The sequence below is a fragment of the Salvelinus namaycush genome, chromosome 28, assembly GCF_016432855.1.
Source record: "Salvelinus namaycush isolate Seneca chromosome 28, SaNama_1.0, whole genome shotgun sequence".
NCBI classification, from domain to species: Eukaryota; Metazoa; Chordata; class Actinopteri; order Salmoniformes; family Salmonidae; genus Salvelinus; species Salvelinus namaycush.
Window position 1 is genome coordinate 14,531,146 of NC_052334.1, and position 17,129 is coordinate 14,548,274.

At 42.4% G+C, this 17,129-nt stretch overlaps 1 protein-coding gene across 5 annotated transcripts in view; it reads left to right on the plus strand.

Annotated features, from left to right (window-relative positions):
• Positions 1-518: 518 nt before the first annotated feature.
• The window catches only part of LOC120023466 (E3 ubiquitin-protein ligase HECTD1-like), a 40,034-nt gene continuing 23,423 nt past the window's right edge, over positions 519-17,129 (plus strand). For all 5 annotated transcript variants that reach the window (XM_038967484.1, XM_038967488.1, XM_038967486.1 and 2 more), the window contains exons 1-14: positions 519-745; positions 3,583-3,866; positions 4,118-4,352; positions 7,379-7,606; positions 7,847-8,128; positions 8,648-8,918; positions 9,175-9,251; positions 10,957-11,055; positions 11,310-11,424; positions 11,564-11,735; positions 12,676-12,814; positions 13,019-13,189; positions 13,352-13,574; positions 13,798-14,061. In XM_038967484.1, coding sequence (XP_038823412.1) covers positions 3,727-3,866; positions 4,118-4,352; positions 7,379-7,606; positions 7,847-8,128; positions 8,648-8,918; positions 9,175-9,251; positions 10,957-11,055; positions 11,310-11,424; positions 11,564-11,735; positions 12,676-12,814; positions 13,019-13,189; positions 13,352-13,574; positions 13,798-14,061 — 2,416 coding nt within the window. In that variant the 5' untranslated portion in view covers positions 519-745; positions 3,583-3,726. The remainder of the gene's footprint in view (positions 746-3,582; positions 3,867-4,117; positions 4,353-7,378; positions 7,607-7,846; positions 8,129-8,647; positions 8,919-9,174; positions 9,252-10,956; positions 11,056-11,309; positions 11,425-11,563; positions 11,736-12,675; positions 12,815-13,018; positions 13,190-13,351; positions 13,575-13,797; positions 14,062-17,129) is intronic.

Here is a 17,129-nt window from a genome sequence, read left to right on the forward strand (position 1 = left end):
TATGGTAGCATACTGTATGCATGTATTCTGCATTTAGCATGTTCTGTCTGACTGACTGCAATATTCATGAATGACACCAATTGAGTATGTACAGTACCAGTCAAAAGTTTGGACACACCTACTCATTCCAGGGTTTTTCTTTATTTTTACTATTTTCTACATTGTAGAATAATAGTGAAGACATCAAAACTATGAAATGACACATATGGAATCATGTAGTAAACAAAAAAGTGTTAAACAAATCAAAATATATTTTAGATTCTTCAAAGTAGCCACCCTTTGCCTTGATGACAAAGGTTACCACATGATTCCATATGTGTTATTTAATCGTTTTGATGTCTTCACTATAATTATACATGAGTAGGCGTGTCCAAACTTTTGACTGGAACTGTAGGTCCATCCTTTACATAAATAAAGTTATTCTTGAAATGGGGTCTCTGTGCTTTTCCACGTATTGTAGCTAGCGCCCCCTGGCATATAGCCGCAATGCTGTCAGCCCGTGAATAGAGAATACAGTAGGACGCTGCGTAGCCTCGTGATGCATACGACGGAGAGCCAACTCGTTTACCTCGACTGCTCTCCATTTCGCCTGAATTTATGTATTGCATTACTGTCCACTGTGACCTTTATGGCTCGGTAAAAATAACTGTGAATTACGTATTTTATTCCCCTTAGGTTGGATTGTACCTTTACGCACTATTGTATTTAATCGGCCGTCATTTTATTTTTCGTCATCTGAAAGACGGTGAGTGTGTATCTACTATGTTTGTGTTGTAAACCGAGCAACCTAGTTTTTCCTACGTGTTATGACTGACAGAAGTGTTGCGGCCTTGGGCTCTCTTGGAACTGAATCCTCGCGGATTATGTGTTGATGGTCAGGCCATGCATTGTAACATTGTATTACGACCATGTTTTGAACTCTTCTGTATTATTCAATCCGCAGAATATACATGTTAGTAATTATTGTAGCAGTTTCATTGTTTGATTTTAGGCGACTAACGACTGTTAATCTGACTCGGTAGGATGAACTAGGTACGCTAACGTTAATTTAGCTGTCTAGTGATGTACATATTAACCAAAATAACACGCAAATGTTGGCGTCCTCCTATACAGTCTGCTGTGTTTGATATATTATGTCGTTGAGCATGAAGTAGTAGTTATTGAATTAATTGACTTGTATTAGCTAACAAGTAACCGGTTAAATGCTAACGTTAGTCATCTAACAGTAAGCTAACTACAACAGGTAATACGTTATTTGTCTTCGTGGACAGATGGCTAACGTTATGTTGATAGAACTGGGCTAGTTAGCCAGTACCTAGCTAAGTGTAGCCAAGCCTTATAGCAAACGTTAGGTTGTTTACGCTAGCTAGCTATGCAGTATAAATTGTTATGCTGCCACTTAACGTTAACTAGCAGTTCTTTCACAACTGTAATGTCAGTAAATTACGGTTGCTAAACTTCTCTGCAGTAAAAGCGAGCCAAGTCATGGTGGAATTAACTAGCACCTGTAGCTAGTTAGTTAGGTCTATATAAAGACCTGTTTGCTGTACTTTCTGGTGTTACTAATAATAATGGATTTGTGACTTGTTTTTGTGACATTAGCTAGGTACTTGAATAATGATAATGTCAAAAGTAAGGAGATGGGCTGTCTGCACATTATTAGTGTGTCTCTATTGTCAGTTAGACTGTAGATGTAAGATAGATAAAAGTGACCTAGTTCTGGGCTATCCTTTCTGGACATTCAGTTGGTGGCTCAAAAGAAATGGAACCTAGGCCTAATTCCTACACAAGTACTAGAAACTTCTGGGAGACAATTCGGTGGGAGTCAGTAGTTGCCAGTTGTAGAAACCGCAAATGTTCTCTGTCAATTTGTGATTAATCTGTTGATAAGAGGATCTACCCCAAGCATCTTATCCTATAGCCATCCAGGCTCAAACAAAGGACACTGTTTTACTGTTTCAAGTCCTAATGAACATAGTCCAACCCCCAACCACAAATAGTTGAACTCAGTAGTGTGTGGAGATGATACCTCCAGTCTGCAGCCTGACTCCTGACCCACACTAAATCCTGGCAGCACTTCACCCCTGTCCTCTGTGGACTCCAATAGCTCCCTGTCTCCCAATGCATTGATGATAAAACCCTCCTTCTGACCTACAAAGCCCTCACCATCTTGCCTTGCTCCTAGGCTCTGAAACTCCCTCCCTCCCGCCATTTGTAACTCTTGAGTCCATAATTATCTTTCAGTCCCTCCTAAAGCGCCCCCCCACCCACATACAAGCAAAGAAATACACTACAAAGACACTCCTCTCTTCACCATACTGAGCAGCACCTACCCCTTACCCTAAACCTGGTTCGTATCCCAACCCAAATCTTACCCCTTACCCTAAACCTGGTTCGTATCCCAACCCCAATCCTACCCCTTACCCAAAACCTGGTTCGTATCTCAACCCCAATCCCGCCCCTAAACCGGTTCATATCCCAATCCCGCCCCTAAACCGGGTTCGTATCCCAATCCTGCCCCTTACCCTAAACCGGGTTCGTATCCTAATCCCACCCCTTACCCTAAACCGGGTTCGTATCCCAACCCAAATCCCGCCCCTTACCCTAAACCGGGTTTGTATCCTAATCCCACCACTTACCCTAAACTGGGTTCGTATCCCAACCCCAATCCCGCCCCTTACCCTAAACCAGGTTTGTATCCCAACTCCAACTCCATTCCCATCCCTTACCCTAAACCGGGTTCGTATCCCATCCCAATCCCGCCACTTACCCAAAACCGGGTTCTTATCCCGCCACTTACCCTAAACCGGGTTCGTATCCCAACCCAAATCCCGCCCCTTACCCTAAACCGGGTTTGTATCCCAACCCAAATCCCCCCCTTACCCTAAACCGGGTTCTTATCCCCACCCAATCCCGCCCCTTACCCTAAACAGGGTTCTTATCCCAACCCAAATCCCGCCCCTTACCCTAAACCGGGTTCATATCCTAACCCCAATCCCGCCCCTTACCCTAAACCGGGTTCGTATCCTAACCCCAACCCCGCCCCTTACCCTAAACCGGGTTCGTATCCTAACCCCAACCCCACCCCTTACCCTAAACCGGGTTCTTATCCCAACCCTACCCTCCCCATACACTGATACATCATACTCTTTCCCTTCTTTGAGCCCACCCCTCTTTTTATTCATGCTTTTGTTTAGTCTGTTTATTTTGACTCCTGTTTTATTTTTTTTATTCTTGATTTCTATGTTGTAAAGTGACTTTGGGTTCTTGAAGTCACATTTTTTTTATTGTTACATACAGTACCCAGAGAAGTGAGGCCCAAAACCTGTTATTTTCCTGAGAGGAAAAGTTACTGTTGCTTAGTTCTTTATAGCAATTACCATGTTTCAGATGTCACGTGAACTAGCTACAAACCTTTGTTGCTCTGATTTGCCCTACTTAATCCCATTGGCAACTGCAAGTTGAGCCAGTCATGATTAAACTAAACGCCAGCTTTCGCTCTCTCTCTCCCCTCCTCTCTCTCTCTCTGCTCCTCTCTCTCTCTCTCTCTCTCTCTCCCCCCCATCTACCTCTCCACCCCAGGTGAAGGAAGACTACATGACACACAGGAGGGAGCAGTGATTGGACCTGTCTGTGTTTTCTCCATCCGGCGGATGAGTCCCCAGCTCAGCCCACAGCAGTGATTGGGCTAGGTGCCAGATAGGGAGCTGTAGCAGGGGGGTAATTATGGCGGACGTGGACCCAGACACCTTGCTGGAGTGGCTCCAGATGGGCCAGGGAGATGAGAGGGACATGCAGCTGATCGCCCTGGAGCAGCTCTGCATGTTATTGCTCATGTCTGACAACGTGGACCGCTGCTTCGAGACGTGAGTCACCAACACACACTGTCAACTGTATCTCACAAACATCTCAAGCATTAGTCATACTGTTGAGAGGACAATGTCGCGCTTTTACAAACTGCCTATAATGACGGCACAAGCCTTTTTATTTGGTTACTGTTGAGTTGTTCGTGGATGCTTATGTTTATATAGCTAGTCCTCTCTTGCGAAATAGATTTTATCTCATTGAGAATAACCTGTATAAATAAAGGTTATATATGCCCTCCTCTGTCCCCCAGGTGTCCCCCACGCACCTTCCTCCCCGCCCTGTGTAAGATCTTCTTGGACGAAAGCGCCCCGGACAACGTGCTGGAGGTGACGGCCCGCGCCATCACATACTACCTGGACGTGTCGGCTGAGTGCACCCGCAGGATCGTGGGCGTGGACGGGGCCATCAAGGCTCTGTGTAACCGCCTGGTGGTGGTGGAGCTCAACAACAGGACCAGCAGAGACCTGGCCGAGCAGTGTGTCAAGGTACGCTTTTATTTAGAATTTGGGCTTGAAACATTATCCTATTAAACACTGTGTGAGCATTACACCAGTGTGGAGAATTCGTTTTTTTGTTCTACTTTATAAAAACAATTCCCTTGCTTTGTTTATTTTTATGTGATCGACTGTTTGCTTCAGGGCATAACCAGGGCATAAAATGAACACCTGCCAAATGCGGGTCGATTTAGGTATTGGTGGGTAAGAATTAGAGGTCGACCGATTTTATGATTTTTCGACACCGATACCGATTATTGGAGGACCAAAAAAAGCCGATACCGATTATTGGAGGACCAAAAAAAGCCGATACCGATTAATCAGCCAACTTTCTTTTTTTTATTTTCTTTTTTTTTATATATATATATGTGTGTGTGTGTGTGTGTGTGTGTAATAATGACAATTACAACAATACTGAATGAACAATGAACACTTTTATTTTATCTTAATATAATACATCAATAAAATCAATTTAGTCTCAAATAAATAATGAAACAACATGTTCAATTTGGTTGAAATAAGGCAAAAAACTAAGTGTTGGAGAAGGAAGTAAAAGTGCAATATGTTCCATGTAAAAAAGCTAACGTTTAAGTTCCTTGCTCAGAACATGAGAACATATGAAAGCTGGTGGTTCCTTTTAACATGAGTCTTCAATATTCCCAGGTAAGAAGTTTTAGGTTGTAGTTATTATAGGACTATTTCTCTCTATACCATTTGTATTTCATATACCTTTGACTATTGGATTTTCTAACAGGCACTTTAGGCAACACAGTAAAGTGCTGTTTGAATGAATGCTTACGAGCCTCAGTCAGACTGCTCTATCAAATCATAGACTTAATTATAATATAATAACACACAGAAATACGAGCCTTAGGTCATTAATATGGTCAAATCCGGAAACGATAATTTCTAAAACAAAACATTTATTCTTTCAGTGAAATACGGAACCGTTCTGTATTTTATCTAACGGATGGCATCCATAAGTCTAAATATCCCTGTTACATTGCACAACCTTCAATGTTATGTCATAATTACGTAAAATTCTGGCAAATTATTTCGCAACAAGCCAGGTGGACCAAACTGTTGCATATACCCTGACTCTGCGTGCAATGAACGCAAGAGAAGTGACACAATTCCCCTAGTTTAAAAGAAATGCATGTTAACAGGCAATATTAACTAAATATGCAGGTTTAAAAATATATACTTGTGTATTGATTTTAAGAAAAGCGTTGATGTTTATGGTTAGGTACACATTGGTGCAACGACAGTGCTTTTTTCGCGAATGAGCTTGTTAATCACCTGTTTGGCGAAGTAGACTATGATTCAATGATAAATTAACAGGCACCGCATTGATTATATGCAACGCAGGACAAGCTAGATAAACTAGTAATATCATCAACCATGTGTAGTTAACTAGTGGTTATGTTAAGATTGATTGTTTTTTTACCAGATACGTTTAATGTTAGTGTCCAAAAATGCTGATTACCGATTGTTATGAAAACTTGAAATCGGCCCTAATTAATCGGCCATTCCGATTAATCGGTCGACCTCTAGTGAGAATGTCTACTTCACCAGTCACGTTGGCGTGTGTTCAATTTTCAGGGCTCTACAGTGCGAGCATTACATTTGCATTTGTGAATAAAAAATTGTCAAAAGTCAAGTATGAGCATATGTGCGATTTCTAGCATAAAAATGCTGAAGTAGCTGTTTTCAAAGTATTTCTGCTGTTTTGTTTCATAGCCGCTAATCGCACCAAGAAATACGAATACTACATCCCACCTCGCGCAGCAACAGTTTTGCGCACTGTGAGTGAAGTGCTGATAGATCATTCTTTGGAGGCACAGGCATCAATGTTGGTCTAATTTACTCATGACCCACAATTCAATGCAAACTGTAGTCACATGTCAAACTCCGGTGGCACGGTGTCATTTAATCAACATGGCTGTATTTTCGGCATGTGAGATAAAATGATGATGCTGGCTTGCAAAACAAATATGTATAGATGACATTGATTTTAGTGTTGGCATATTGGCTTAGTCTCATAGTGAGGAGCCTATAAAACGTTGTTAGCTTTATAAACAGATTTTTGGGAATTCTGAAATTTATTGGAATAAATGACCAAACTATAAAACTAGCTAGCCAGCTATAAGTAACTGTAGCTAGCTAGCAACCTGACAGGAGTGCTAACTAGCTACGTTAGCTTGCTAGGCACAATAATAGCTTTAGATTGGTTGTTTTTTAAGCTCAATTTCAAGATTTCCACCAAGGACGTTGCCTCTCCGATCATCACTCTCCCTCGCTTGGGCAAGGGACATTTAAGGTACACTCGGATGTGACGATGTAATACGTCATTCAAGAGCTGAGGGTTTAGGGCCGAGGGCTGTCTACTTTTAATTTGGACTGCAGCCACTGTCTACTACTAGTCACATCCCAAATCTCACAGACACACGTGACATGACTCCAGTGGCCCTGTTACCACAGTAATCTCCCACCCTTAAAGGGGAAGCAGAAAGTTTTGTTTAATCTGATATTTTTGTTAAAAGAAAATATGAAATTTAAATTTAGCAATATACCACATTACTTAATACATTTATTGTTTTAGAAACATTACAAAACATGGTCTTTAAAAAAAAAAATATGGCCCAAAAATATTTTGGCTGGTAGATTTCTTTTCATCTACCTGCCACAGTGGCTGGTGGAAGAAAAATAAAATGTTACTCCCTGCAAGAAAACATTCTCTTTCTTTACCTGGAACCTTTTATTCAAATCACAAGATGCGTATGAGGAGTTTATTCAAATTAGGTCTTGAATATGTAGGTCATATTTCACAACAAATATATCTGGTTTAGGAAGGGCTCATGTATGTGGTAGAATATTACAGAACATGCTCCTACTCAAAAGTAGTCAGGTGCAGAGTCCTCGTTGTGAAATCCATAGTAAAATAGATGGGCTGCGCATCATAAATAATACATTCTGAATATATTCTTCTGCTGACTATTTGTTGTGTCATTTGTCAGGTGCTGGAGCTGATCTGTACCAGGGAGTCTGGTGCAGTGTTTGAGGCTGGGGGTCTGAACTGTGTGCTTAGCTTCATCCGGGATAGTGGTCATCTGGTCCATAAGGACACCCTGCACTCTGCCATGTCTGTGGTGTCTCGCCTGTGCAGCAAGATGGAGCCCCAGGACTCCTCTCTGGAGACCTGCGTGGAGTCCCTCTCCAGTCTGCTCAAACACGAAGACCACCAGGTGAATGGGACACCCACTCAGGGGTCATCGGTTGGGGGGGGGGGGGTCATCCATGCACATTGGTGGTGGATGAATGAGTTTTCCCCATTTCTATATAAAGTGCTTTGAGCTACTGGAAAAGTGGTATATAAATCCAATCAGTTATATAAATTGAATCAATTATCACTGGAAAGAAGCTTGAAGGTCTAGTTGCAAATGATTGCATTGTTATTAATGAAAATGCAACCCATTGATTGACAGGTGTCTGACGGTGCTCTGCGCTGCTTTGCCTCCCTGGCGGACCGGTTCACCCGTCGAGGGGTGGACCCCGCGCCACTGGCCAAGCACGGTCTGACAGAGGAGCTGCTGTCCCGGATGGCGGCGGCAGGGGGCACGGTCTCCGGCCCCTCCTCCACCTGTAAGCCAGGCCGGACTTCCACTGGGGCCCAACCCACCGCCGCTGACTCCAAACTCTCCAACCAGGTGTCCACCATCGTTAGCCTGCTGTCCACGCTGTGCAGAGGCTCTCCCCTCGTCACTCATGTAAGAACATTTTACATTTAGTCTTGTTAAAAAAACATTTACAAATCAAATTGCCCATTGTTGGGACAAAATACTTTTCTCAATGTAAGTCTTTAAGTACCAGCTCATATCTCAGAGACTACTTACTCCCTGAGAAGAGTTTTATTAGATGGCTTTTATTTTAAGTCCTCAGCCTTGTCAAATTATTGCAGTTTGATTTGTGGTAGCTGTATTTGGTGTTATGAGCACTCTGGGACACATTTCTGTATTAGTAAGAATTCATCATGTATTTCATAGCAATTTTATTGGCACAGAATGTTTAATATATGAACTGCAATATCTTGAAAGCTAACAGTAATAAAAATAACATAAAACGTTGAAAGGATCTAATTTCAGAATATATTAGTGAAGAGAACTGTATTGTAATGAGAGCTATTCTGAAGTGACACTGACTAGTATAAGAGAATAATGGGATAATAATAGAAGTGGTGTTTTTGTTTTGTCTCTCTGTGTGTGTGTATTTCCTGTGTGTGTGTATAGGATCTGCTACGCTCTGCGCTGCCTGACTCCATGGAGAGTGCCATGCAGGGGGACGAGCGTTGTGTTCTGGACACCATGCGTCTAGTGGACCTGCTGCTGGTGCTGCTGTTCGAGGGCCGCAAGGCTCTGCCCAAATCCACCGCTGGCTCAACAGGACGCATCCCGAGCCTGCGACGGCTGGACAGCTCCGGGGAGCGTTCCCACCGACAGCTCATCGACTGTATCCGCAGCAAAGACACAGACGCTCTCATTGATGCCATCGACACCGGAGGTGGGTGGGTGGATAGTATTGGCTCAAAAGTAATGCACTGTAAAGGGAATAGGGCACCATTTGGGACCCAGATATATCCTGTATGTTGGTCTGTCAGGAGGCTAGGGCACATGATGATGTGGCAGAGGAAGTTTGTCCAATCTGGTGTAATGGTGCCATTTTTCCTAATTCATTTAAATGTGTCATGTTTATGAAAAAGTGTCAGCTGTTATTGCGCACGCATAGTCAATTGCTTAAAATGGTTCCTATGTTGCAGCTTTTGAAGTGAATTTCATGGATGACGTCGGGCAGACTCTTTTGAACTGGGCCTCTGCGTTTGGCACACAGGAAATGGTAAGCTATTTTAGACTGAGTCTCGTATCCCTCATCTCTTTACAGAGATTACCCAATACATTATGGTGACCATTACGCATGCGAACAGAACAGAATGGCTCATTGTGTCAGGGGGATTAAAGATATATTTTGGAAATGAGGCACTGCATCTAGTTCCCCAGAGTCAGATGAGCTCATGGATACCATTTTTATGTCTCTGCACGCAGTTGAAGGAAGTTGTTAACTAGCGCTAGAACAATTGCTTACTAGCGTTAGCGCAATGCAGAATCCCATATACAGTGCCTTCGGAAAGTATTCAGACCCCTTGACTTATTCCACATTTTGTTACGTTACAGCTTTATTCTAAAATGTATTAAATTGTTTTTTCCCCCTCGTCAATCTACACACAATACCCCACAATGACATCATAATAACAAAGAAAAACAGCTTTTTAGACATTTTAGCAAATGTATAAATAAAAAAAACAGAAATGTCACATTTCCATAAGTATTCAGACCCTTTACTCAGTACTTTGTTGAAGCACCTTTGGCAGCGATTACAGCCTCGAGTCTTCTTGGGTATGACTTTACAAGCTTGGCACACCTGTATTTGGGGAATTTCTCCAATTCGTCTCTGCAGATGCTCTCAAGCTCTCAGGTTGGATGGGGAGCGACGCTGCACAGCTAATTTCAGGTCTCCAGAGATGTTTGATCGGGTTCAAGTCCGGGCTCTGGCTGTTTTCTTGGCTGTGTGCTTAGGGTGTTGTCCTGTTGGAAGAAGAACCTTCACCCCAATCTGAGGTCCTGAGCACTCTGGAGCAGGTTTTCATCAAGGATCTCTCTGTACTTTGCTCTGTTCATCTTTGCCTCGATCCTGACTAGTCTCCCAGTTCCTGCCGCTGAAAAAACATCCTCACAGCATGATGCTGCCACCACCATGCTACACCATAGGGATGGTGCAAGGTTTCCTCCAGATGTGATGCTTGGCATTCAGGACAAAGCGTTCAATCTTGGTTTCATCAGACCAGAGAATCTTGTTTCTTTAGGTGCCTTTTGGCAAACTCAAAGCGGGCTGTCATGTGCCTTTTACTGAGGAGTGTCTTCCGTCTGGCCACTCTACCATAAAGACTTGATTGGTGAAGTGCTGCAGAGATGGTTGTTCTTTGGGAAGGTTCTCCCATCTCCACAGAGGAACTCTGGAGCTCTGTCAGAGTGACAGGTTCCGAATACTTTCCGAAGGTACTTTGTCATTGCAATAATGCTAGTTAGCATTGGCTCAGTAAACTACCTCTAACTTCCTTTATACAGGGACACAGAGACACAAAAATTGTATCCATGACTTAATCTGACTCCGGGGAAGTAGATAAAGGGCCTCATTGACAAAATCCCAAAGTATCCTTTTAAGGACAGCATCTCTTCCCTGTTGTGCTGCAAGAATGGGCTCAGTTCTCTAGGTTCTGTCAATAGGTGTCCATAGCAACAAGCTGTGTATGCATGGCCTAATGCAGACGGATTACTATGGTTTGGTTAAATAATGGCTTGTTTGTCACCCCGAAACCAGACCACGACACCGTTGTATTCATTTGGCACCAAACAGAAGAAAATGGACTGAAACAAGGAGAGTCCAATAATAAACGTCTGTTCCAAAATGTTGTAAAAAGTTGTTATTTGCGTGCCTTCATTATCAAGACCCTGTTGAATAACCCCTGTTGTGGTTGATGTCCCAGGTTGAGTTCCTGTGTGAGAGAGGTGCTGATGTCAACAGAGGTCAGAGGTCCTCCTCCCTCCACTACGCTGCCTGTTTTGGACGGCCTCAAGTAGCAAAGGTAGCTATGGTCTCTTTAACCTTGAGAGGAAGTCTCTTGTAATGTTCGAACTGCTGTTTTTTCCACCAACATCCCTTGATAAAGGCCCAGCAGCTGGACTGTTGGCTGCTGGTGTATATTGAATTCAATGAACGTAAAGAAAACATAGGATAACGTTTTTGCGTGTGCACTATCCTCCTCTATATGTTGTTTGGAAATACAGGCAGACCTATGTAAGTTCCCCTAGTAAGCATCATTTTTCTATGTGTCTATAGACTCTACTGCGACATGGAGCCAACCCTGACCTCCGAGATGAAGATGGGAAAACTCCCCTGGACAAAGCAAGAGAGCGTGGCCACAGTGAGGTGGTAGCCATTCTCCAGTCTCCTGGTGAGTTCTAACAATATATTAACAGCTGTGCTGCCGACTGACTTCCATGAAAATCCTTGGTTGTCAGTGGCTCATGCCCATCTGAAAATAAAGGACAGTGGTTATTTCACAATTTGTTGTGTTCTCTTTTGTTCTGAAGGAGACTGGATGTGCCCCGTTAACAAAGGAGAGGACAAGAAGAAGAAAGACTTGAACGAGGAGGAGGAGGGCAGCGAACCCAAAGGAGACCCTGAGATGGCCCCCATCTACCTGAAGAGGCTGCTACCAGTATTTGCACAAACCTTTCAGCAAACCATGCTACCTTCTATTAGGTAAGCACAACTTTGAGAGTAACTTGACCAAAGGAGCTTTGTCCAAACTCACAGAGATGTATATATTACTGAGGTCCTGAATGCAATTTTATTTGAATAGGGACATATACAAATCCATTAACACAGGGTTTCCCAAACTATGGGTCGCGTGATTTGAAAATGGGTTTGCGAGAGAAGTTTTGCGGTTGGTTCATAGAACCGTAACCTCTGGTAGCCGCTACATGCTGTTGTAATAAACAGTGTTATTTTTTTCTTCCTACACATGTGTCTCTATCTTTTGAATGGTTTAAGCTACAAAATATTATGACCCCATCACTGAAAGATACTGTAAGACTCTCAGGAACACGTACGTACTGTTTCTCTCTACTATGCCCACAAGCTGTTAGCACCGAGTGGACAAGACCAGGCTCTAAATCAGACTGGGGGGGAAAGAACATCATCAATGATAAGGTTATTTTCTACATAGAAGATCATACAACATTATTGCCTGATGATCTTCTAAACTTCCCAATCCCTTTTCTAAAGCATTTCAGTCACTTCAAACCATAATGTCTGCTGATTGAAATACTGTCAGACTGAAAAAGTTTGGAAACCCCTGCATTAAAGGTGCAATATGCCGAAATCGTGCCTCCATTTCCTCGTTGCTAAAATTCTAATAGTTTGCATAATTTCAGTTTCTCGTTCAGAGAATCATTATACCATCTAAACCGCTGTGAAATATATTTTCAATAATCAAAAATATTGTAGTTTCAGCTGTTTTGAAGCTGGTGTACAAAACCGAAAGCAAAAGACGCAAAAACGACATCTGTTCTATCGCATCTTATACTTGCTTTCAATGATCATGACAGATCTATAACTCACATTTCTATGGGCATTTGGTCAGGTTGCCCAAAAAGTGACATATTGGTGCTTTAACATGTCATCCCTCTGTCCCTTACAGGAAAGCTAGCCTGGCTCTGATCAGGAAGATGATCCACTACAGCTGTGAAGTGCTGCTGAAGGAGGTGTGTGACTCTGACGCCGGTCACAACTTGCCCACCGTGCTAGTGGAGATCACCGCCACCGTGCTGGATCAGGAGGTACTGCACTACACAACATCCATCTCTTTGTGTATGTGTGTGTTCAAGATGCTTGATTAGGAGGTGTCCGTGCGTTCTCGTGTGGGTGATCCTCCACTGTTAACAGTCTACCAATAACCTAATGCCTGTTAAAAAGCAATTTAGTTGCACCAGCTCTCTAGTAATCCACAGGCTAAGTTAAATGTGGTGTCTCTTCCCGTACAGGACGATGATGACGGTCACTTGCTGGCACTGCAGATCATCAGAGACCTGGTGGACAAAGGAGGAGATGTCTTCCTGGACCAGTTGGCTAGACTGGGTGTCATCAACAAGGTGTCCACTCTGGCTGGACCCACCTCAGACGATGAGAACGAGGAGGTGTCCAAACCAGAGAAGGTGCAATAAGAACACCATAATGCAGTCCAAATATACACTGATAGAGCTTTGTGATTTCTGTGTAATAAAAAGCGTTCTGCAAAGAAAATGTATTTAAAATCTCTGGATAAGAGCGTCTGCTACATGACTAAAATGTAAAGTAAATGTCTCTGGTTCCACCAGGAGGACGAACCACAGGAGGATGCCAAAGAGGTGCAGCAGGGGAAGCCCTACCACTGGCGTGACTGGTCCATTATCAGGGGGAGGGACTGCCTGTACATCTGGAGTGATGCTGCAGCCCTGGAGCTCTCCAACGGCTCCAACGGATGGTTCCGCTTCATCCTGGACGGCAAGCTGGCCACCATGTACTCCAGCGGCAGTCCAGAGGGAGGCTCCGACAGCTCAGGTAGACCTAGCTACATACCTTCTCAATTGACCTGGTATGTTATGACTTGAACTTTCCTCAACTAGTTACTTATTCCTCTCCATCTCTTATTTGGAATTGAGGCCAGAATGAGCTCCCTCCACTCACATACATGCAGTTGTAACAAGTGAATAAACTTATTATAATGGTGATATCATAACCAACATCAAACTGTTCCAATTCCTCTAATGTACTACCCACCCAGAAAGTCGTAGTGAGTTTTTGGAGAAGCTGCAGCGTGCCCGGAGCCAGGTGAAGCCTGTGACAGCCAGCCAGCCCATCCTGTCTGCCCTGGGTCCCACCAAGCTGACGGTGGGGAACTGGTCCCTGACCTGCCAGAAGGAGGGAGAGATCGCCATCCACAACTCTGACGGACAGCAGGCCACCATCCTCAAGGAGGACCTGCCCGGCTTCGTGTTCGAGTCCAACAGGGGCACGAAGCACTCCTTCACCGCTGAAACATCACTAGGTCTGTTAGTTTGAACTTCAGTGCATATAGATCATATAATTTTGTTGTATTTAATTCTGTAGTTAAATGTGCCTAAATCGTTTATAGATCTCTCATTTTATTATTTATTTATCTCATCTCAGGGTTTCCGTTATGAAAATGTGGCCCTGGACATTTGACTGGCAGAATTTTAATTTTCCGGATGTTTTGAGAAATTTACCATAACCTGATTCTGACCCACGATGCTCAGAATGACAAAAAACACAATTTATATTATGGTAATTAATCTTAACAGAACATGCAAATCGAGGATGCGATGATGTGTCCTTACTGCACACATTTAGTTTTCCTCAGTAATGAACAGCAAAATCACTAGCCTATACATAGGCTGTGCGTGACTTTCATGTTTCGGGAAGCACATTTTCACCGTAAAAATGCACCTTTTATAATAAATCATTCCATGCATCATCACATTTGCAGACTTATGTAAGAGCCTACTAATCGTAATGTGATTAGATTGGATAGTCATAATTTAGGCTAATATAACTCAATCACTGTTGCATGGCTGAGCGTGTAGTGTAGAGGCCTGGACTATAAGCTATATCAGATATGTTTTTCCTGTGCAAAGAAAGAAACCTACGTCATGCAATTCTACTGAACTTTATATGACTGGAGACAGCAGAATCTTTTTTTAGGCCTCTGAGAAGGGGAGATAAATAGAATATGACGTTCATCTAAACTGGAGGAGAAAGTTATTGTCCTAAAACAAACTTTTATGTGTCACTGACCCAACAATGATAGAGTGAATATGCGCAGTGCACACTCACTGGGGATCTGGCCGATGTTCTCTGCTGGTGCCAATAAGATAGACTACAGGCCTACTCTTGTTCACTCAATTAAGTTGATCATTTTCATAACTTAAAGACATTAGTATTTTTTTCATTGTCTTCTCTTCACAGCAATAGCCATTTGCTTTCCAAACTGTTTTTATTTATTTCTGTAAAGACAGAAGTATGCTGATTAGGCTATATAATTTTGGCAATTTAATTCAATTTACTTAGGGAAAGCTTAGATTCCCCTAGCCTTTTGGACGTGCCGCTTATGTCAATCTACTACCCCAATAGTAAAAAAGTTTACCTGGTCTATTGGTCAGCTTGTCAAGAAAGAAATATCCCAAACGGACAGTTGTGGGACGATAGATCCCAAATTCATACAACTTTTAAAAAGCAATGAATCTGATGCAATACATCAGAACGTTTCGCTTAAAATGTTGATCAACTAATTCTTAACTTTATTAGTGCTGCAATGCACACAAAGCACTAGGATATGGACGATGAAATAAAAGAATTGCCTCCACGGCAGTGATTCTCAAATCATATCGTCAGGTCAGCAAGGAGGAAACTAGTTTGCTAATGAGGAACCTTTGAGTTTAGGAGGCTCTTTTGTGATCAACCTTGACAGCCAAACTGTCCATTTTGGTGAATACTGATTTTGAATAATGTGTATATAAACTATGTAAATAATACAAATTATTTGATTTATGTAAATTACATGAATACTGTATGTCTATTTTGAGTTTAAGATGAGCGAGAGGACAAAAACATTTTTTTTTTCATGAGCGTGGCCTTATTTCTATTACAGCATATTGGAGGCCTGTCATTCATATTCCATTCACCCAGTTCAATGTAACATCAATAGGTTTTAGGCTACTACAAAATGTTCCTATACCCATCATGAGGTTGCTACAACTTAGCCTATGAAAAGTTGTAGTAGCAGGTCTAGAGAGAAATTAGGTGAGACAGTGACACATGGACAGACAGTGACACATTCAATACCGCCTTTCACACTCCTGCCTGCATCTAGCTGATCTAGGGTGTAATTATTAGTCCAACAGTTGCAAATGAGAGTTTCTATTGGACAAATTCAGGTATGTTTATCACTGTTTCGTTCCGTTTGCTTCCATTTTTAAGAAATGTTTTTCAACAGAATAGGCGGAATGAATACACCCCTGATCACACACAAACACAGTTCACTTTCATAGCAGCCACGTTGTATTCCTTCTCATCTCTACACGCTCTCCTCTCAGCTTTTCCCTTCGCTTGTGGACGTCAAACCATATAACCTACACACAGCCTACATTGTTGTCACCATATTAGCTAAAGTAATGTGATAGACAACATAGCTAATAGTACTAACACATTAGTAAACCCACTACAAGCATGCAGTACAGTGTAAAATCAGTAAGCAGTTTAGCAGTTGCACCGGTGGGTCTCGGTGGCAATAAATGAGTAAAACCAAAAGCTTACCATGACTTGGAAGAGAAATTCATTTGTTTTCAAACTGTTCAACTATTGTCTTTCTCTCTCTTTGGGTCAACTACTCACCACATTTTCTGCAGTGCTAGCTGTAGCTTATACTTTCACTACTAGATTAATTGGATGGATAACATGTTAGTTCATGCTGCAAGAGCTCTGATAGGTTGGAGGACATCCTCCAGAAGTTGTCATAATTACTATGTAAGTCTATGGAAGGGGGTGAGAACCATGAGCCTTCTAGGTTTTGTATTGAAGTCAATGTACCCAGGACGGAAGCTAGCTGTCCTCCGGCTGCACCATGGTGCTACCCTACAGAGTGCTGTTGAGGCTACTGTAGACCTTAATTGCAAAACAATGTGTTCTAATAAATTATTTGGTGACGTGAACATGTTTATAGTATAGTTTTATCTAAAAATGACAATGTTTCACTATAAAAAAAAATATAGAAATAATAATTCACTGAGGAATTGTCCTCACCTTCCTCCTCTGAGGAGCCTCCACTGCTCTACAGATATGGTTGGGTTTTGCCTAGGCTACTTTGAAGCAAGGTAATGTCTCATATGTAGTGCCACATTCTGGTTTCAACAATTAGGTAGCCATATGTTTTCTAAATGCATACTGCCTCCAGCTCATTGCAAAGTGTTGTGTGGCGCACTGAAGCCTCCCTACTGTTGCCTAAGCATTTGAATAGCGAATGAGAAGTGCACTGAAATTGCCAGTTGATAAATCGAGTAGCTTATTTTAATCATGGCCCAAAAATGTATAAGATCCATA